The sequence below is a fragment of the Micropterus dolomieu genome, linkage group LG19 (assembly GCF_021292245.1).
Source record: "Micropterus dolomieu isolate WLL.071019.BEF.003 ecotype Adirondacks linkage group LG19, ASM2129224v1, whole genome shotgun sequence".
Taxonomy (NCBI): Eukaryota; Metazoa; Chordata; class Actinopteri; order Centrarchiformes; family Centrarchidae; genus Micropterus; species Micropterus dolomieu.
In genome coordinates, this window is record NC_060168.1 from 25,263,381 (window position 1) to 25,279,048 (window position 15,668).

The following is a 15,668-nucleotide window of genomic DNA, read 5'->3' on the forward strand; positions in this document are numbered from 1 at the left end:
GGGGGGGGGGGGGGGGGGGGGGGGGGGGGGGGGGGCATGAAACAGGGAGGCAGCTGAGAAGTGTTCATTGATCCATCAGGCTGCTGCTGGCCTCACATACGAACACTGACAGGCATGTCTGGACTCCGTATTTATATAACACTCCTACACACACACACACACACACACACACACACACCCACACCAAAAAAAAAAAACAGCAGCTGACACTATGCATGCTTTTAATGTGTATGTTGGCTCTTTAAAACAACCACACACACTCTAAATGCAGCCGTCCTCAGGTAGACTGATACATACTGAATGATTAATGACAAGCAGGACAAAATAATGCCATCCATACTTATTCTTCTTTTTCCATCTTTTCTTCTAATCCTTTACTTGTTTCTTGTTGCTATTCTTGCCCTTTTCCTTCAACTTCTTTCTGACTTTATATTCTGCCATTTTTTACAATTAGATTTTTTTTTCTCTAACCAAACATTCTCCTGTTTTCTCTTCGTTTACTTATCACTTTATTGATTATTCTCGCCTACGTCTTTTACATGTTTTCCTCAGATATTACATCTTTCCCTTTTGCTCATTGTTAATGCTTTATACAAAGAAGTTTTTTTATATCATCTATACCCTTTGCTTATCTTTTTCATAAGTTCTTCTTTCTCAATCTGTCTCCAGTGTTTCTTTCCCCTTAAATCTTCTCTCCTCCTCCTCCCCCTCCTCCTCCCTCGATTCTTAGCATCTCACATTCCCTTTCTGACACTGTAACCTTGATTGTGAATGTGTGTGTGATGGAGAGAGAAAAAGAAAAAGGTGAGGTGTTGGAGATCAAAGAATACGCCTGCCAAAAAAGCCAGAGAAACAGTGGTTGTGAGGGAAGAGGAGTAATGAAATGTGAAAACAGACAAAGTAACAAAACTGTTTTGTTCTCTTGCCCTCCTAAGTTGACTGATTAAGTACTTGTTAAATGTTAAATTAGCTTTTGACTTTGTATAAGGTCAACATCTTTTGTGTCCATCTCTGAAGTGAGTTTACATCAGATCCCTTGTCATTTGAAATGCTCCTCCTCCTCTTATCCTGTTAGTTAACATAGTGAACTGCCCTTTAAACATGAAGGCACCCTACATGCTCCCTACAGCAGCGAATGTCTCTTTCGAAGCACCGATAACATCTGACAGCAGACTCCCCTGCAGAGATGTACCCTAAGGGACCGCATTGGGTGGCTGACAAACAACAGATTTGTGATAGGATACTCAAGGACATTACATAATCTCCATGTGCCTTAAGTAACAAAGATAATATCTAGCCATACACCATTTTGCCCCTGAAGACTTGAACTGAATAGCTGTTGCAGCCTTCGGGGTTCTTGCCCTCCTGGAGCTCCCTAAGCGGCAGAGATAACATTTCTATCAGCGCCAGTTGACTCCCAAAGGACAATATCTTTTGGGCATTTATTCCATGTCGAGGACACTATGAAGGGCAGATAGGACTGAGTATTCTAGGTCCCTAATGTAGTAGAAACTGGTTTTGAAGTGTCTCAAGGTGATAGGTTTCTTGCAGTTTTCCTTTACTAATCAACGGACTCGAAACTTTAAATCAGAGGGGGTGGTAAGTTGCTCTTTAATAGGGATCCATAACATGTTTTGTGTGTGTTTGTTGTTTATTTAAGACTTGATATTTAGATTAAAGGATGAAAAAGACAGGTCATTTTAATGATGACCCATGTATAATTGCATTTGTTGCAGCTAAAACTTGCACAGTATTTATTTTTGTTGTTGATTTTAGCTAGAAACTGCCACATGTGCATGGATGCCAAAAAAGTATTAGTTAGCGAATAAAGAACTGGCTTTCAGAAGTGCTCCAACTAGGTCGGATTAAATCAGCTCCTGCCCTACAGCCAGGACTGCAATAGTAGCCAAAGATAGAGATAAGACCTTGATAACATCTTAAGGACTCACACCTTTAGCTAGCTGTTGGCTGTGACACTGTAAAACCTTTTAAAGTGACCTAAGTAGACAGTCATGTTGTCTTTGATCATATCTCAGAAGCAAACAAATGGTCCCCTTGTCTTCAAATTTTATTTAGCAGTCATGACTGATTTATCAATCACATCCTAAAAGGCATCTGAGGCGAGTTAAATTAATTCTTGCCAGGCAGGTGTGTATTACCTGAGGGCTGACTAATGAACTTCTGATTTAATTTCAGTAAAACAACTAAGTGAAAAAATATATATATATATATATATATATATATATATATATATATATATATATATGTAAAGTAAATGTTAAAGAGGTGGTAATATGAATATGCTTTTTGCCTTTTTCCCTCTACTTTATTGAGTTCTATACCTTTTTTGTGCATGTAATAGGTAAGTGAAAAAGCCCAAAGTCCAGCCCAAAGGGAGTTCCCATCTCCCACAGAAAACTCTGCTCTGAACTGCTTGAAAACAGCTCATTTGTAGTCCAGCCGTTTCCCTGTGACGTCACAGGGATGAAAGCTAAATGCGCCTCATATAATGCTCGCCAATCGGCTAGTCCGACACGTCCTCAAAAACACCGGTGGAAAAACACTGAGCTGCAGCACACAACTTTCCTCTCCCTTCCAAACACTAGCTACCCTCCAGGCAACCTGAAAATGAGCATAATACCACCTCTTTAACATCAGAAAACAGCATCGATCTTTACATCTAACCAGCGTTTGTCACATTTCAGTACCCACAGATTTTCACCCTCATGTTAAAATTGTCTATGATGTGATGATTTTTATAATAATAGTGAATTCCATTGACACCATAATGGTTTTATACAAGAGCACCATGAAACGCTCTAAAAGGCGGACAAATACATGCACCAGTTTTGTTAGATTTATTGTTTTATTCCAGAAGGGTTGCAGTATCTAAATCACATTTGTGATGCGTAATATTTAAACATAGCTCTGTAATCCATAATTTACACATTTACTGCCAATTTACCTTAAAGAGACTGGTGACACATTACTGCGCCTGCGTGTTTCACTGGTAATGAGACTTTTAGGGATTTGCCCATAGCTAAGCATAACTGTGTTTGTACTGCACAAATCTTATTCATGTAATACCATATTTTGTTTCTGCAGTGAGAATATTAAGCTTCATATCACATTGTAATCTAGGATTTTTTTTATCTCCATAAAGTTTGTGACCTTCATATATTAGCAGATAAAATCATTGAGAAACATAGTTAGCCCTGGCCTTGCTGGTAAAATACCACAGCAAAATTTCTTCTTTCATATTCTGTCCCAAGTTCTTCTTTTCACTCTGATGCAGCATTTTGGCAAAACATGGTTCAGTCCAGCTGTTCAGTCACAGTCTCTGCTGCATTTTGGTATTTAGCCATGTTCATCTTTGTTGTTGAGAAGAAACTGACCTAACATATTGTAGTACCACATATTATAGCATCAGCTTCACATAGCTAAGAGTGTATACTGCAGCGCTGAAACAGCAGCAGTGACTTCATGTCAGCGGACAGAGTGACTCAACAACAAATACATCCCAGGACGACTGTGGTTTTATCTGCTGCATTAATTAACAGAATATTGACAACAGAGGAATTTTGTGTTCCCAGTGCAGATGGTGAAGAAGAAAAGGGCTGATCAAGGGCATACTCATATTATTTATAACAATCATTCAGAGGCGCTCGATATAAAGGACACAAAGAGAGAGTGTGCGTACGTGTGTGTGTGAATGTGTGTGTGCAAGGTGGGTTAGAGGTTAGTTGTAATTCCACAGAGGTGCTGTTGTCAGCAAACCTGACTCTGCTCTGTTCTGGCTGGGAGGTACGACAGAGTGCTGCAGTCTTTCCACCCACACACACTACATACATATTATATATATAAGCATGCACAAGAGGACATTTTTCATATTGGCTAGTAACCTACTTCAAACATACTCACACCCTTTGTCCCTTTAAGCCATTCCTCCCTTCACACACACGCACAAGCATGTGTGCGCGCGCACACACACACACACACACACGCGCGCGCAGTTTGTGACTCGGACTCGAGTCCGACTTAATTAAACAAATAGTGACATCACACTTGACTTGATACTCGTCCTCAAAAGTCTTCAGACTTGACTCGGACTTGAGATGCAGGACTCTTCTGTTTTGATATGAAAAGAGGAATGAGCGTTTGTTTACTTGCCAAACTTGTGGTGGTCAATTAACGTAATCATTTATGTCCCGCTTACAGCCATCAGCGTTAATTATTAACACTGGCTGCAAACAGGTTACAGGTTTATTGTTGATTATGCAACGTTACAGTTTTATTTAGTTAACGTTACACTGGGTTTGGGTCTAGGGGATGTGTTGACTTACAGTAGTTTATAAGCTGTGATTAGTTGCATTGCACGTAACATGGTTTTGCTCTGAGTGGAAAACAGGTTACAGTTACAGAATCCCTTATAGCTAAGCAGTATTATAAACAGCCTGGATTGAACGCAGCAGGTGATACAACATTCATTATAACCACAAGTGACTTAAGACTTGACTTGGTCTCTAGCTCAAACACTTGTGAGCATCTCTGGCGCACGAGCAGAATCATAAGCGCCACCTTAAATCCCACGAACAGCTTTTCTCTCTCTGAACTCTGAAACTGTGAACATTAATAGTCCTTCGTGTTGGGGCCAGGTCAAAGATAAACAAACTTTCTGCATGGATGCTGCTCGTGTGCTTGCTCATCAGTTGCTTTGTATTTGGGATTATAAATTACTGCCACTTCATTAAGTTCACCTCAATAATCCCTCAAACATTTGGCCGTCTAATATTTTTTTGTTTGTTTAGTTGACTCTATAATCTTCCACATTCCTCCTCTCTACCTTCTCAACCCTCCTTTAATTAATCATTCCTCTTGCAGAGCTGATGCAAGATTGCACTTTAAATGTTGTATTAGTTTGGAACTACCTGAGGATACGTATAACTGGATGATCTATTTTAAATTAATAAACAATCTATGTGCATATCTTAGAATATCAATAGCTTTTACAGTTTCTAGTGACACACAAAATTCCCGTCCTGTGGAAAAATGACATAAAGGGTTGCAACGATTATTTTCATTATCAATGAATCTGTAGATTATGTTTTGAGTCTTACATGATTTTTTAGTTTATAAAACGTCACACTTTCCGAGACAAAAAGGGGAAATCCAACCAGAAGTCCAAACCCAAAAATATTAATTTGGTTTTACAATAAATATTACAAACAGAGATAAAATTGACAGAAAATTACTTTGCAACTATTTTAAAGAAAGATTTTTTAACAATCAATAAATTAAGTATATAATAATTTCTCAAGCAAAAATACCAAAAATTCTCTAGTTCCAGCTTCCTATTTTTCTCTGGTTTTATATCATAGTTACATCATAGTTTGGGCTGTTGGTCAGATGAAATAAGATGTATAAAGACGTCACCTTGTGGACTCTAGTAACAGTGGGGAATTTTTCATTACTTTCGACATTTATTAAACTAATCACTTGATTAATCAAGAAACTAACCGTCAGAGTAATCAAAAATGAAAACAATCATTAGCTGCAGCGAGAGCTGCGGCGGTTCATTACTTAGTTGTGAGGTATTAAATTAATCACCGAACTATTTTGACAATTGATAAATCGGTTTGAGTAATACGTTTCTGTTTTGTTTGCTCCTCCATGACACTAAACGGAATATATTTGGATTGTGGAGAAAACAAGACATTTGGAGACGTCAACTGTGGGTTTGGGAAACACGGATTTACGTTTTTCATCATTTCTGACATTTTTTTTAAAACCAAACTACTAACTGATTTATCAAGAAAAAGGAAAATAATCGTTAGTTCCAGCTCCAAATAAATCCTTACATTTGAGAAACTTGAGAAAGCATTGTTTTTCTGATGAACAACTTTAACGAACAAACAAACGTTTATTACAATTCTTTAATTTTCTGTCAATCAATTAATCAACCAATTGTTTCAGCATTAGTCCAGATTTATCATAGCAAACACAAAATTGCAAAAACAATTATACTCTTTTTACCCTCATCGCTTCTCTAAGTGACACATATTGAGCAGATGATCCAATTATGAGTGAAGCTACTAGTTAAATGTGCGTGCCTCAAATATATTAAAATGGTATATTTGATTAATGAAGGCTTCATTTGAGAAAATGCTTATTAAAATGGGACACCAGCCAATTTCTGCCCCTCTACGTAGCAATACGCTGACACATTCTCAACAGGCCAACGCTTAGATTGCACAACACAACAGCTATAATGCGATGACCACTTTCTCTCTATCTTATTTTGCTCTGTTTTTCTTCCTGTAAAAGAAAAGACAGACTTCCTCTCAATTCTCTGTTCTCTTTGATCTCTCCCTGGTAACAAAACAATGAGAATGAAACACAATCCAACCTCTTTTCCCTCCCTTTTTCCATTTCTATTAAAAAAGGCTTTAAATCACTTAACACAGCTTCCACTAATTCATTCTGGCATTTACAAGTTGATCCATTTTTGTAACTTTTGTTAATCAATATCATTCATCCAATTTCTAACCCTTTTTCTTCCTTTCACCCTCCAATGCTCATTTATTTATTCATCTATCATCCAACCACATATTTGCTTTCTCATCTATCCATTCATTCATTTGTCCATATCATTTATCCCAGTCAGAATAGAGGAGTTACATAACCCTGATGTTTACCTCTGCAGCAGAATGTCACAGGCCATTCTCATTTTTCCAGCTCGGTTTTCTCTCACTGTGATCTGTCGTTTTTGTTTTGTTTTAGATGTTTTATGTCAGTGGAGCCCGTCTGTGTTTCCATGTGACGGCAGTCTCGTTTGTCTGGTATGCTTTTTCTGTCCGTTTTATCTGTCGTGCCTCTTCTTCTTCTGCCCAATGTGGTCAGCAAGATTACACAAAGGTTATTAAAGACCGGCCTGTTTTTTATTTTTCAAATCCCGCAGAGAAGTCAGCTTGACTCTCCTCCTTTCAGATTTCTTCTGATTCAGTATCAGGTGGGTCGGCCTTGTATCCAGTGGGAAGGTTATCCCAGTTGAGCACTTTGAGGGGTCTGCGTCAGTACCAGCTGGTCTAGCTGCAGGACCAGGGTATCGCCTGGGTGCATTCTGTGGCGTCTTCTGAACCCTTGTATGTGTATGTGTTCTTGAATGGGTGTCTGTGAGTGAGAGAGGGTGTCTCACTCGGCACTGTCTGTGAAAGTGCTGCAGTAAACATCCAGAGCTCTGCTCAAATATATGAGCTTCTGATGTAACCAGGCAACAATCCCAGGAGGACCAATGGGATGGGAGGGGCTGAAGTAGTGAGCCAATCGTTAAAAGGGAAAGACTTCTGCAAGCCAATCATGAGCCAGAGAGGGGAGGAGGTTTGGTTTTTTTGGTCCACTCAGTGGTGCAGTTATTACAGCCGGCCCAGTGGGCTGTTTGATTTGATACACAGATGCATAGGCATTAATGTAAACATGGACACACACCTTTGTCTTTTATATCACCCTCTACGAGGCCTTTTGTAATGGAAGCCCTTCATCAGCCTCTCAATATGCATTTATAATGACAATATTTAGTTATAAAATTGTTTGTGTTTTAATATAATTTGCATGCAATTTATGTGAGCCTTTCATTTATGTTTTTATGTTGTATGTGAGCCCCTGACCTAAGACAATTTTCAATCATTTTGTGATACAGTAAAGTTTTTTGAATGTTAAATCTTGAATGCATTAATACATTTCACAAATTATTGATCACAATGGGATGGAGAGGGTTAGGAGTGATACATAGACAGCTGATCATAGAGACAGAGAGGGAGCAGAGTATGAAGGAACACAGATGGAAAAAATGGGCTCAAAAAAAAGAGGGGGAGGAAAGAAGGATGGAGGAAAAGGAGGGTAATTCAAATGTGCATTTCTCAGTTGTATCTGTGTCTACACTGTATGTATGATGACGCTGGGAAACACTGATAATCTGTGTTTAACGGGATGTGTATGACCACATGAATTTCCCCTTGTGAGATAATAAAGTTCATCTTGACGAGCTTTTATCTGACTGTAGTTGATCTGAATTCAAGTTGTGTGAGAGAATACTTTGACTAAATACTTCAACAAAGACATATCACAAAGACATGTTAAAGAAATCTTTACCTGAGAGACTTACTGGCATGGAGCCCACTAAACTACTAGTCCGAATGCCTCATCATATGTGCATGTGTTCACTCGCACAGACTTCACACTCGGTCAAAAAACAATCCCGATGGCGATGGCATCGTCTATCGGCCCAACCCTATACACCAAAAGGTATTTTGTAAATATTCGTAGGTGTGTCAGGTGACTATTTTGGTACATTCATTAACCCAAGATGCAGCTTGAGTTTCAGAAATTGTTTAAAATTCTACTCCTAAATTTTGATTATTCACTTCCTGTGTGCATAGAATTACCTACAGAGCAGAATTTAAATTGAGCAAATTAAGTCAATTTACAGGGTATTTACGACAATTAATGTAATCCAATAAAACACTATACTATATAAATGTTACATTGTGCAACTTTTAATATTTTGCACAATATTTCGGTACATTATGGTGTACTAATTTGGGCACCAATCTTTTGGTGTCAGTCAAGAAAAAGCATGTGTGATCTATGAACAAGGTCAATACACCAAAAGCACAAACACACTGACCTACATCCTGTTATTTAGGTCAGTGTATAGGTCATGCAGACATGACATTCATCATATACTTGTCATAAACATGTACATTATGTGCCAGGGCACTGCTGCTCGGCTGCATGCAAATCACAACACTAAAGAAAAGCAAAAAAGAAAATAGGATAAACACTGAGGCACATATTGTATGACCAGCAATATGAATTGTGTCACCACATAGACTGTTCTGTGAAATATGTGTTCATTTAACACAAAAGAAGGCACTAGCAATTATCTTTCTTTAGAGAAAAAGACAAGTAAAAACAAACAATCGAGGAAAGTTCAGTGCATAAAAGCGGTTTCTTTTTTTTGTCCATCACAAGCAGCTTTCAGCTTAAATCTTGGACAGTTGATGTTGCATTGGTTGCACATTGAAAGGTCACAAACAAGGTCATAACCTAAACTGATTCAACTCCAAATACAGGGGCGATGCTGTAAATCTGTGCGTCTCTGCTCTCTCCATAGAAACCAATGACTCACATACGGGGGCGGAGCTAGACTCTCAGCACAGTGGGGCAGAGCTTCATCATGGGCCCACCTGCTACAAAGTCATATTAACCAGGTTTACATGACCCCAGACTCACTCAGAAAGTCCACTGAGTCTGTCTGCTTCGCTGCTGCCGGAGCAGCCATTCTACTAAATGTCTGTGCTTACACCAGAAGCACTGCAGTGCGTCCAGGAAGCGTCCCAGCGTCAAGCAGCAAAGAGCAGATGAACCGGGCAGCAAGTCAGACACAGAAACAGCAGAGAATTTTGTCAATTTTCAAAATAAAATACCCATTAAAGACTTCCGATCGTATATCAACAATAAACACAGTTAAATCTGACAAAAAAAGAAACATTTTAACTGTTTAACTGTTGTAACATTTAAATAGTTGGTAAATGTCTTTCTTGAGGTGGTTTACCTTCACCTTCAACAGTGAAGGGACTGTTTCATTTGATAACAGCTGCTGAATTCTCCCGATACAGCGTATTGTCATGTGCCGTTTTTTTTTGTTCGCATCCACTACAATCAACTGTGCTAAACTTCATAATCCACGTAGTGGGCCGCCAACCCGTCGGGGCCCTGGGTCGGCCGCCCCCATGCACCCCCGCTACCTCCGCTTATGCTCACATAATTTCTTTGCTGATCATGTGTAAAAAGCCTAAAGGACCTCAACAGTTTTGGACTGTCTGAGGCGAAAGTTTGTGAGAGAAACGTGGTAAAATCTTCACCAATCAAATACAAAAAATACTTCTTTTGAAGTTTGTCGATGCATAAAAGTGTCGGCACTACGGCAGAAGTTTGTATATTGTTTTGCTGCACTTTTTAAAATTAAAATGCGGCACAGATGGATGACTCGAGTTTTTGACGTCTCAAATTAACTTTGTACAGTCCTACACATATTGCAATCGAGATTTGATTAGCCTCATCTGGGACATTGTGGCATGCAATAAACTTACACGATCGTTTCTGTCACGCAGCCTACAGGCTTCTTTACACAATTAAAAGGGTTTTGTGTGCTTGGTCACATGAATCATCAGGCGCTCCCCATGAAAAAATGCAATTGTACTGGACCTAGAAGGGAGGAGTGCAGATATATTTGTGTCTGTTTGTTTTGTGTGGGTGTACACGTTTGTTGGCACACACAGAAAGAACAGTGCTCTCCAGCGCTGGGATATAAATCATTTCCACAGCCACATAAAAATAACAGGTAGAAAATCCCACAAGGGAATTCAGCGACAGGGCCTTTAAAAAGTAAAGAGTGGTTATCTGCAGCATGAGATTCTACATATAAGCTTGATAATGTGTTTAAATGTAACCTTCTGAGTTGACTTTTCCCTCCCGAGGTCTGATATTGTATTTTCACCCAGCCTAAAAATCAATAAATTGTTCACAAGTAGGGACACTTTCAAATTCTCCGACCCTCTCCATGGCCTCCTCTGCCCTCTGATTCTCTGTTCCCTCCACTAATCCATCCCTCCCCCCTGCTCTGCTCCACCTCATGGGGGCCAGGAGTGCATCCCAAGAGCCCTCTTCCGCAGCCTGTCAGGACATTTCAGAGTCCTCGTGAAAAATGCTTTCCACAGAGAGAGACAGAGACTGAGTATATAAGCAGAGTACAGAAGGAGGTAAGTAGTGATGGGGGATGGGAAGAATGATAGTTGAAAGATCAGAACAGAAATACCAGGGATTATATATAGATTTGAAATGAGCTGAGGCTGTCATCATGTAAGGTGTGTGTGTTGACTGTCCGAGTCTATTAAGGGAGCACTGCAACAGCCACAGAGGACAGACTTCCCTGTCTGTCAAGTGCTAGACAAACAACTCAACCACAGTTAATGTTGAGTCACTAGACAGGAACTTTCCCTCTTTCAAAGCTGTCACAACCAGTTATGTGTCAGGGAATAATTGATATACACAGTGAGCTATTCTGAAAACAGTCAAGAAAAATGCACATGTACAAGGACCCATCAAAATCTACAAGACAGTACTTAAGGTTATAATTACTTTAACTGAACTGGAAGAGTGACAAACTGAGAGACATGACACAAAATGCAAACAACATGAAAACAACACCCCCCACTGATTTTCCATAGCAAGTTCTTTGTGTTTAAACTGACAATCACTCAGTCTTCAAATTCTTGAAATTGCGGGTTTGGAAAATGTCACATCCTTTTAGTTAAACATACCAAATTATCTTCAACTCTCAAATAAAATCTTTAACATGTCTAGAACTAAAACTAATAGACGATTAATCAATACACAGAAAATTAATCGGCAACAATTCCGATAATTTAAGTCATTTTATAATAAAAATCATCATTTCAAATGTTAATATTTGCAGGTTTCCTTAGTTTTTAAACTGAATATTTGCAGACATTTTAGAGACTACTTTCAGCACTAAACTTAACAACAAGAAAAGTATCATTATTGTTGATAATTCTGTTTATAAAAAAATCCTAAAAAGAAATCTGAGGCTGAAATATGACTTCCTGAAGCAGGAGTGGGGGACTTTACCTATAAACAAATATCTGTTACATTAAAGCCCTTGCCAAACAACTTCACACAATGGTGATTACACCTATCACCACCAGGTAAATCTTTTATATTTGAAGTATACCAGAATTTTAAAATTTGATGTCTGTGGCAATATTCGCGTGCTAAGCAGCAATGATTGGTTTGCTAGAACTGAAGGGGGGAGCAACTGTAGCAACAGCAGCAAGTCAGTATTGCAGAGTGCTGGCAAAGCCTATACATGTAAACACTGTTGTGTAATTACGCTCACTGTCAGAAGGGAGAGACTCCACACTGCAGGTTTAATCCAGTATTTTTTTTGTACCGTTACAGGATCTGAACAGTAATCCATTATCAATGCAATTTTTCTACAATTGTGTTTAATAGCTGATGATCCCTGTAGTTTGTGTTGAAATTAGAGAGCTTTGAGTTTTGTTACATGTGGACCTGGAACTAAGATAAGGGGGGTTCCACATAAAACACAGAAAGCATAGATATTCTTTAATTTTAGGTCAGGTGAGCACTGGGAAGTGAGAGTACAGTGAGTGCTCCATATTTTAAGCAATTTAAACTGATTTATTCTCTCAAGCTCTGGTTCTGCATTATTTAAATGGCTTTGTTGTGTAGCCTGCTGACTCCACAAATCTTATCTACAAATACAGCAATAATCCCCCTGAGCAGACACTAAGGCTAGACAAGGTCACAGGGATGATGGCTGCTATACGCAGCTAAAAATTTTACTAACTAAAACAATGACATCAAACTTGCATTTTCGCCTGCGTGGTTTAATTTCAATAATTTGCTCCATGTAAGCTGAGTGTGTATAGTGTAAGAAACTGTGGGTGTATGTGGATTATGGATTACTGTCTATAATCACCTTAAAGGCCAGAGTAGGACGAGACTAGCAGCATGACCCTTACAAACATACACACACAAACACACACAGACAAAGCCCAGTAAGCGCTATAAAGAACCTCAGCGGACTGATTTACTGTCCTACACCGTTTTACAGCTTTGTCTTTATCTACCAGGTAGCGAGCTACTGAGCAACTAGGGCAATGCAGTGAACACAAAGCTGAAGGAACACAAGTTTTTACAAAACTCCTGGTTTAAGAGACCGTGAGTCAGGATCCAACACAAATAGAGGTCTCCACAATAAGACAGTAAATTTGTTTGAGGATGATGAGACAAAATAACTTTTCTGGATTGAAAAAAGTCACTGCAACCTATTTCATCAGGACAGGAGACAAATTGCAGTCAGGCTTACACTGTGTACTTCAAACGCAACTGACATTACAGAGTAAATTCAAGAAATTGGACACATAAAGCAGTCTTATAAGGTAAAATGGAAATAATACTGCCATAATAAAGTACAGCAGCATGAATGTAATATAGAATATAAATCCCAGGGGAATCTGGAGACAGCTACTCATGCTAATTAAAATTAATAAAAGAACATTTTGCATTAAATGTTCAACATTAAAGATGGTTTAAGTGTTGAGATGATTTATTTTCACATAAAAATTAATCGTTTACTAGGGAAAAAGGCAGGCCATTCAAACTTGAGGAGTACACACTGACATTGAGGAATCAGTTTGAAGGCAAGTGCTGTCTGTGTCCCTAAACTTTGAAATATTTTACCTTTCACTATCAGATCATCCAGTCCAACTGACTGACTCACTTATCTCCCGATAGCCTGTTCATTCTTTTGCTTTTGTTATTTGTTTTGTTAATTCTATTATGTTGCTCTTGTGTTTGTTACTGTCCCGCCTATTTCCTATTCCATGCTAAATACTGTAATTGTGAAGCAACTTCTGTTTTGAAAAGTGCTTTATAAATAATTATTTACTTACTCACTCACTTTGTGTTCTATTCTGACCTGAGATTATCTGCACAGACTTAATCAAAATACTGTGCCGTTCTGTGCTCTGAACTGAAGACATAATGAAATGATAGTCTGAGTCAAACAGGACTAACTGTGTTTCCCATACCAGGGTTAAAACGTGGAGATCTGAGATCTTCATGTACCTGCAGGGGGATTGCACTCTGCCTCTACCCTTTGTCTTCTGGTTGGTTACCAGCTACAGAACATAGGTCAGAACACAAACTCTGCATCTTTTAGTGGGAACAAATGGAAACTGCTGCAACTGTGACCGTGAAAACAAATTTACAATCATACTGGATTCTAATTACACTGGTCCCCTGACTATGACAGTAAAATGCTGAGCACAATGACTGAAGTGTGGAGACCCATTTCTAGTGTGGAATTTTGGAAAACAGCACAAGTACCAATGTAAGGATTACATAACATATACATTATTTTGCAGCTAATTAACAGAAGTAGACAGATTGCGTAGTGTTGCTTTCAGTACTTCCCAGCACCTTCTGGAGATGTCTGTATTAATACTACAAAGTCCTGAGCTAAACTATTGAAAAAGTGTTACAAATGATCAAAATTCATCATTAGGAAAATTAGCTCTAAATGTAGGAAAAGCCCTGACATGTTTAGAGATATATAAATGCCACAAGACAGTGATGGGATGTTATCATTATTCATAAGTCCATGATACATCGAACACAAGCGTTGTAAATCAGACTGAGAAAAGCAGCAGATAACTAACCAACTAAATCACTGATAGGCTTGACAGACTATTTATAAATACCATGTAACTGCACTGGCCTGTTCTGGAGTGACCCAAGAAAAAAAACAATTGGCTAGATACAGTAAGTTGTTGTGTCTCACCTCGCTGTGGGGCTGTCATCAGTGCGTGTGTGTTGTGGTAAGTCAGAGGAGGCAGGACCCTCCTCCCCGTCCTGAGGCAGCTCTTCACATTCTGCCTCACACCTCTCATCATCCAACAGCTCTGTGATCTGGAGAGAGAAATATAAAAGGACACAAAAGGTTACCACTAAAAAGGATTCATTTATTGAGATGAAAAAGCATATGAAGACAGTGTTAATTATTACAAAACAAAAGGTAAAGTTACAACACATGGATTTCTGTTGGGTAAATCTAATCTGACATTGTCTTTGGGATCTAAACTGTTTCTAACTGGGTAATTTGATTCATGCCTCATGAGGAAGTCAGGCGAAGCAGATAATAGTATCTGTTCCAGGACTTCAGTTCTATAAATTAACAAGATTACGATGATGTTCGCATGCACAAAAGGTCACAGTAAAGATTTATTTAAGTAATTTGGTGGTGAAGTTGTTGTATTTTATGTAACTGGTAATAACTCACCTCCACCGTGCTATGTAAAAACCTACAGATCATTTTGATAAAACATTACCCTTTCCCTCTCCTTTATTTTTTTAGTTTACACTTTTAGTGTCTAGAGATGAACAGTTTTCTGATTAGAGACTTTCAAAGAAAGGTGTTCACATACACAGTATGCGTGTGTGAATAAAAAGAACAAGACATTACAGTTTGTTCCATAAGACATCTAAATATAGATGAAGCTAATGATTAACACATTGACACTACAGATACAGTGGTAAGCAGAGAGATAATAAAAAAGAAAAAGACTACATTTTCTTGGAAGGACAGGGAGGGGGTGAGCAAGAAGCCACAGCCAGGGAGGGTTTGGGGTTTCTGTTCAACAGATTTCAGGAAAATGCTATATTTACGATTTCAAAGTACTTTGTTTTTTACTTTTTCTTTACAACTGAATCCACAAATGTTAAAACCTCCATATATCTACTGAAATTATGCCACTTTTTATGTCACTTTAACACAATATCTATTGCGAAACACTAACATTACAATGTTCTTTTTCAGATCTAGTTTAAAGGCAGATGCCAATGCAATAGATAAAAAGGAGTTAACAATACAGGAGAAAGGCATAGACTGTATAAAACATGGTTGTAGTGCCGGTGAAACTGTTGTAAAGCACAATATTGGCGCCACCTAGTGGCTCCGGCCGTTGCCATTTTGTAAGTGCCCGACTCTGGCTAATCTAAAA

The 15,668-nt window shown here is 38.6% G+C and overlaps 1 protein-coding gene across 5 annotated transcripts in view; it reads right to left on the reverse strand.

The window, feature by feature from the left end:
- Positions 1-15,668, reverse strand: part of fam13b (family with sequence similarity 13 member B) — an 86,148-nt gene that overhangs the window by 24,390 nt on the left and 46,090 nt on the right. For all 5 annotated transcript variants that reach the window (XM_046029808.1, XM_046029810.1, XM_046029807.1 and 2 more), the window contains one exon: positions 14,450-14,577. In XM_046029808.1, the coding sequence (XP_045885764.1) occupies positions 14,450-14,577 (128 nt within the window). The remainder of the gene's footprint in view (positions 1-14,449; positions 14,578-15,668) is intronic.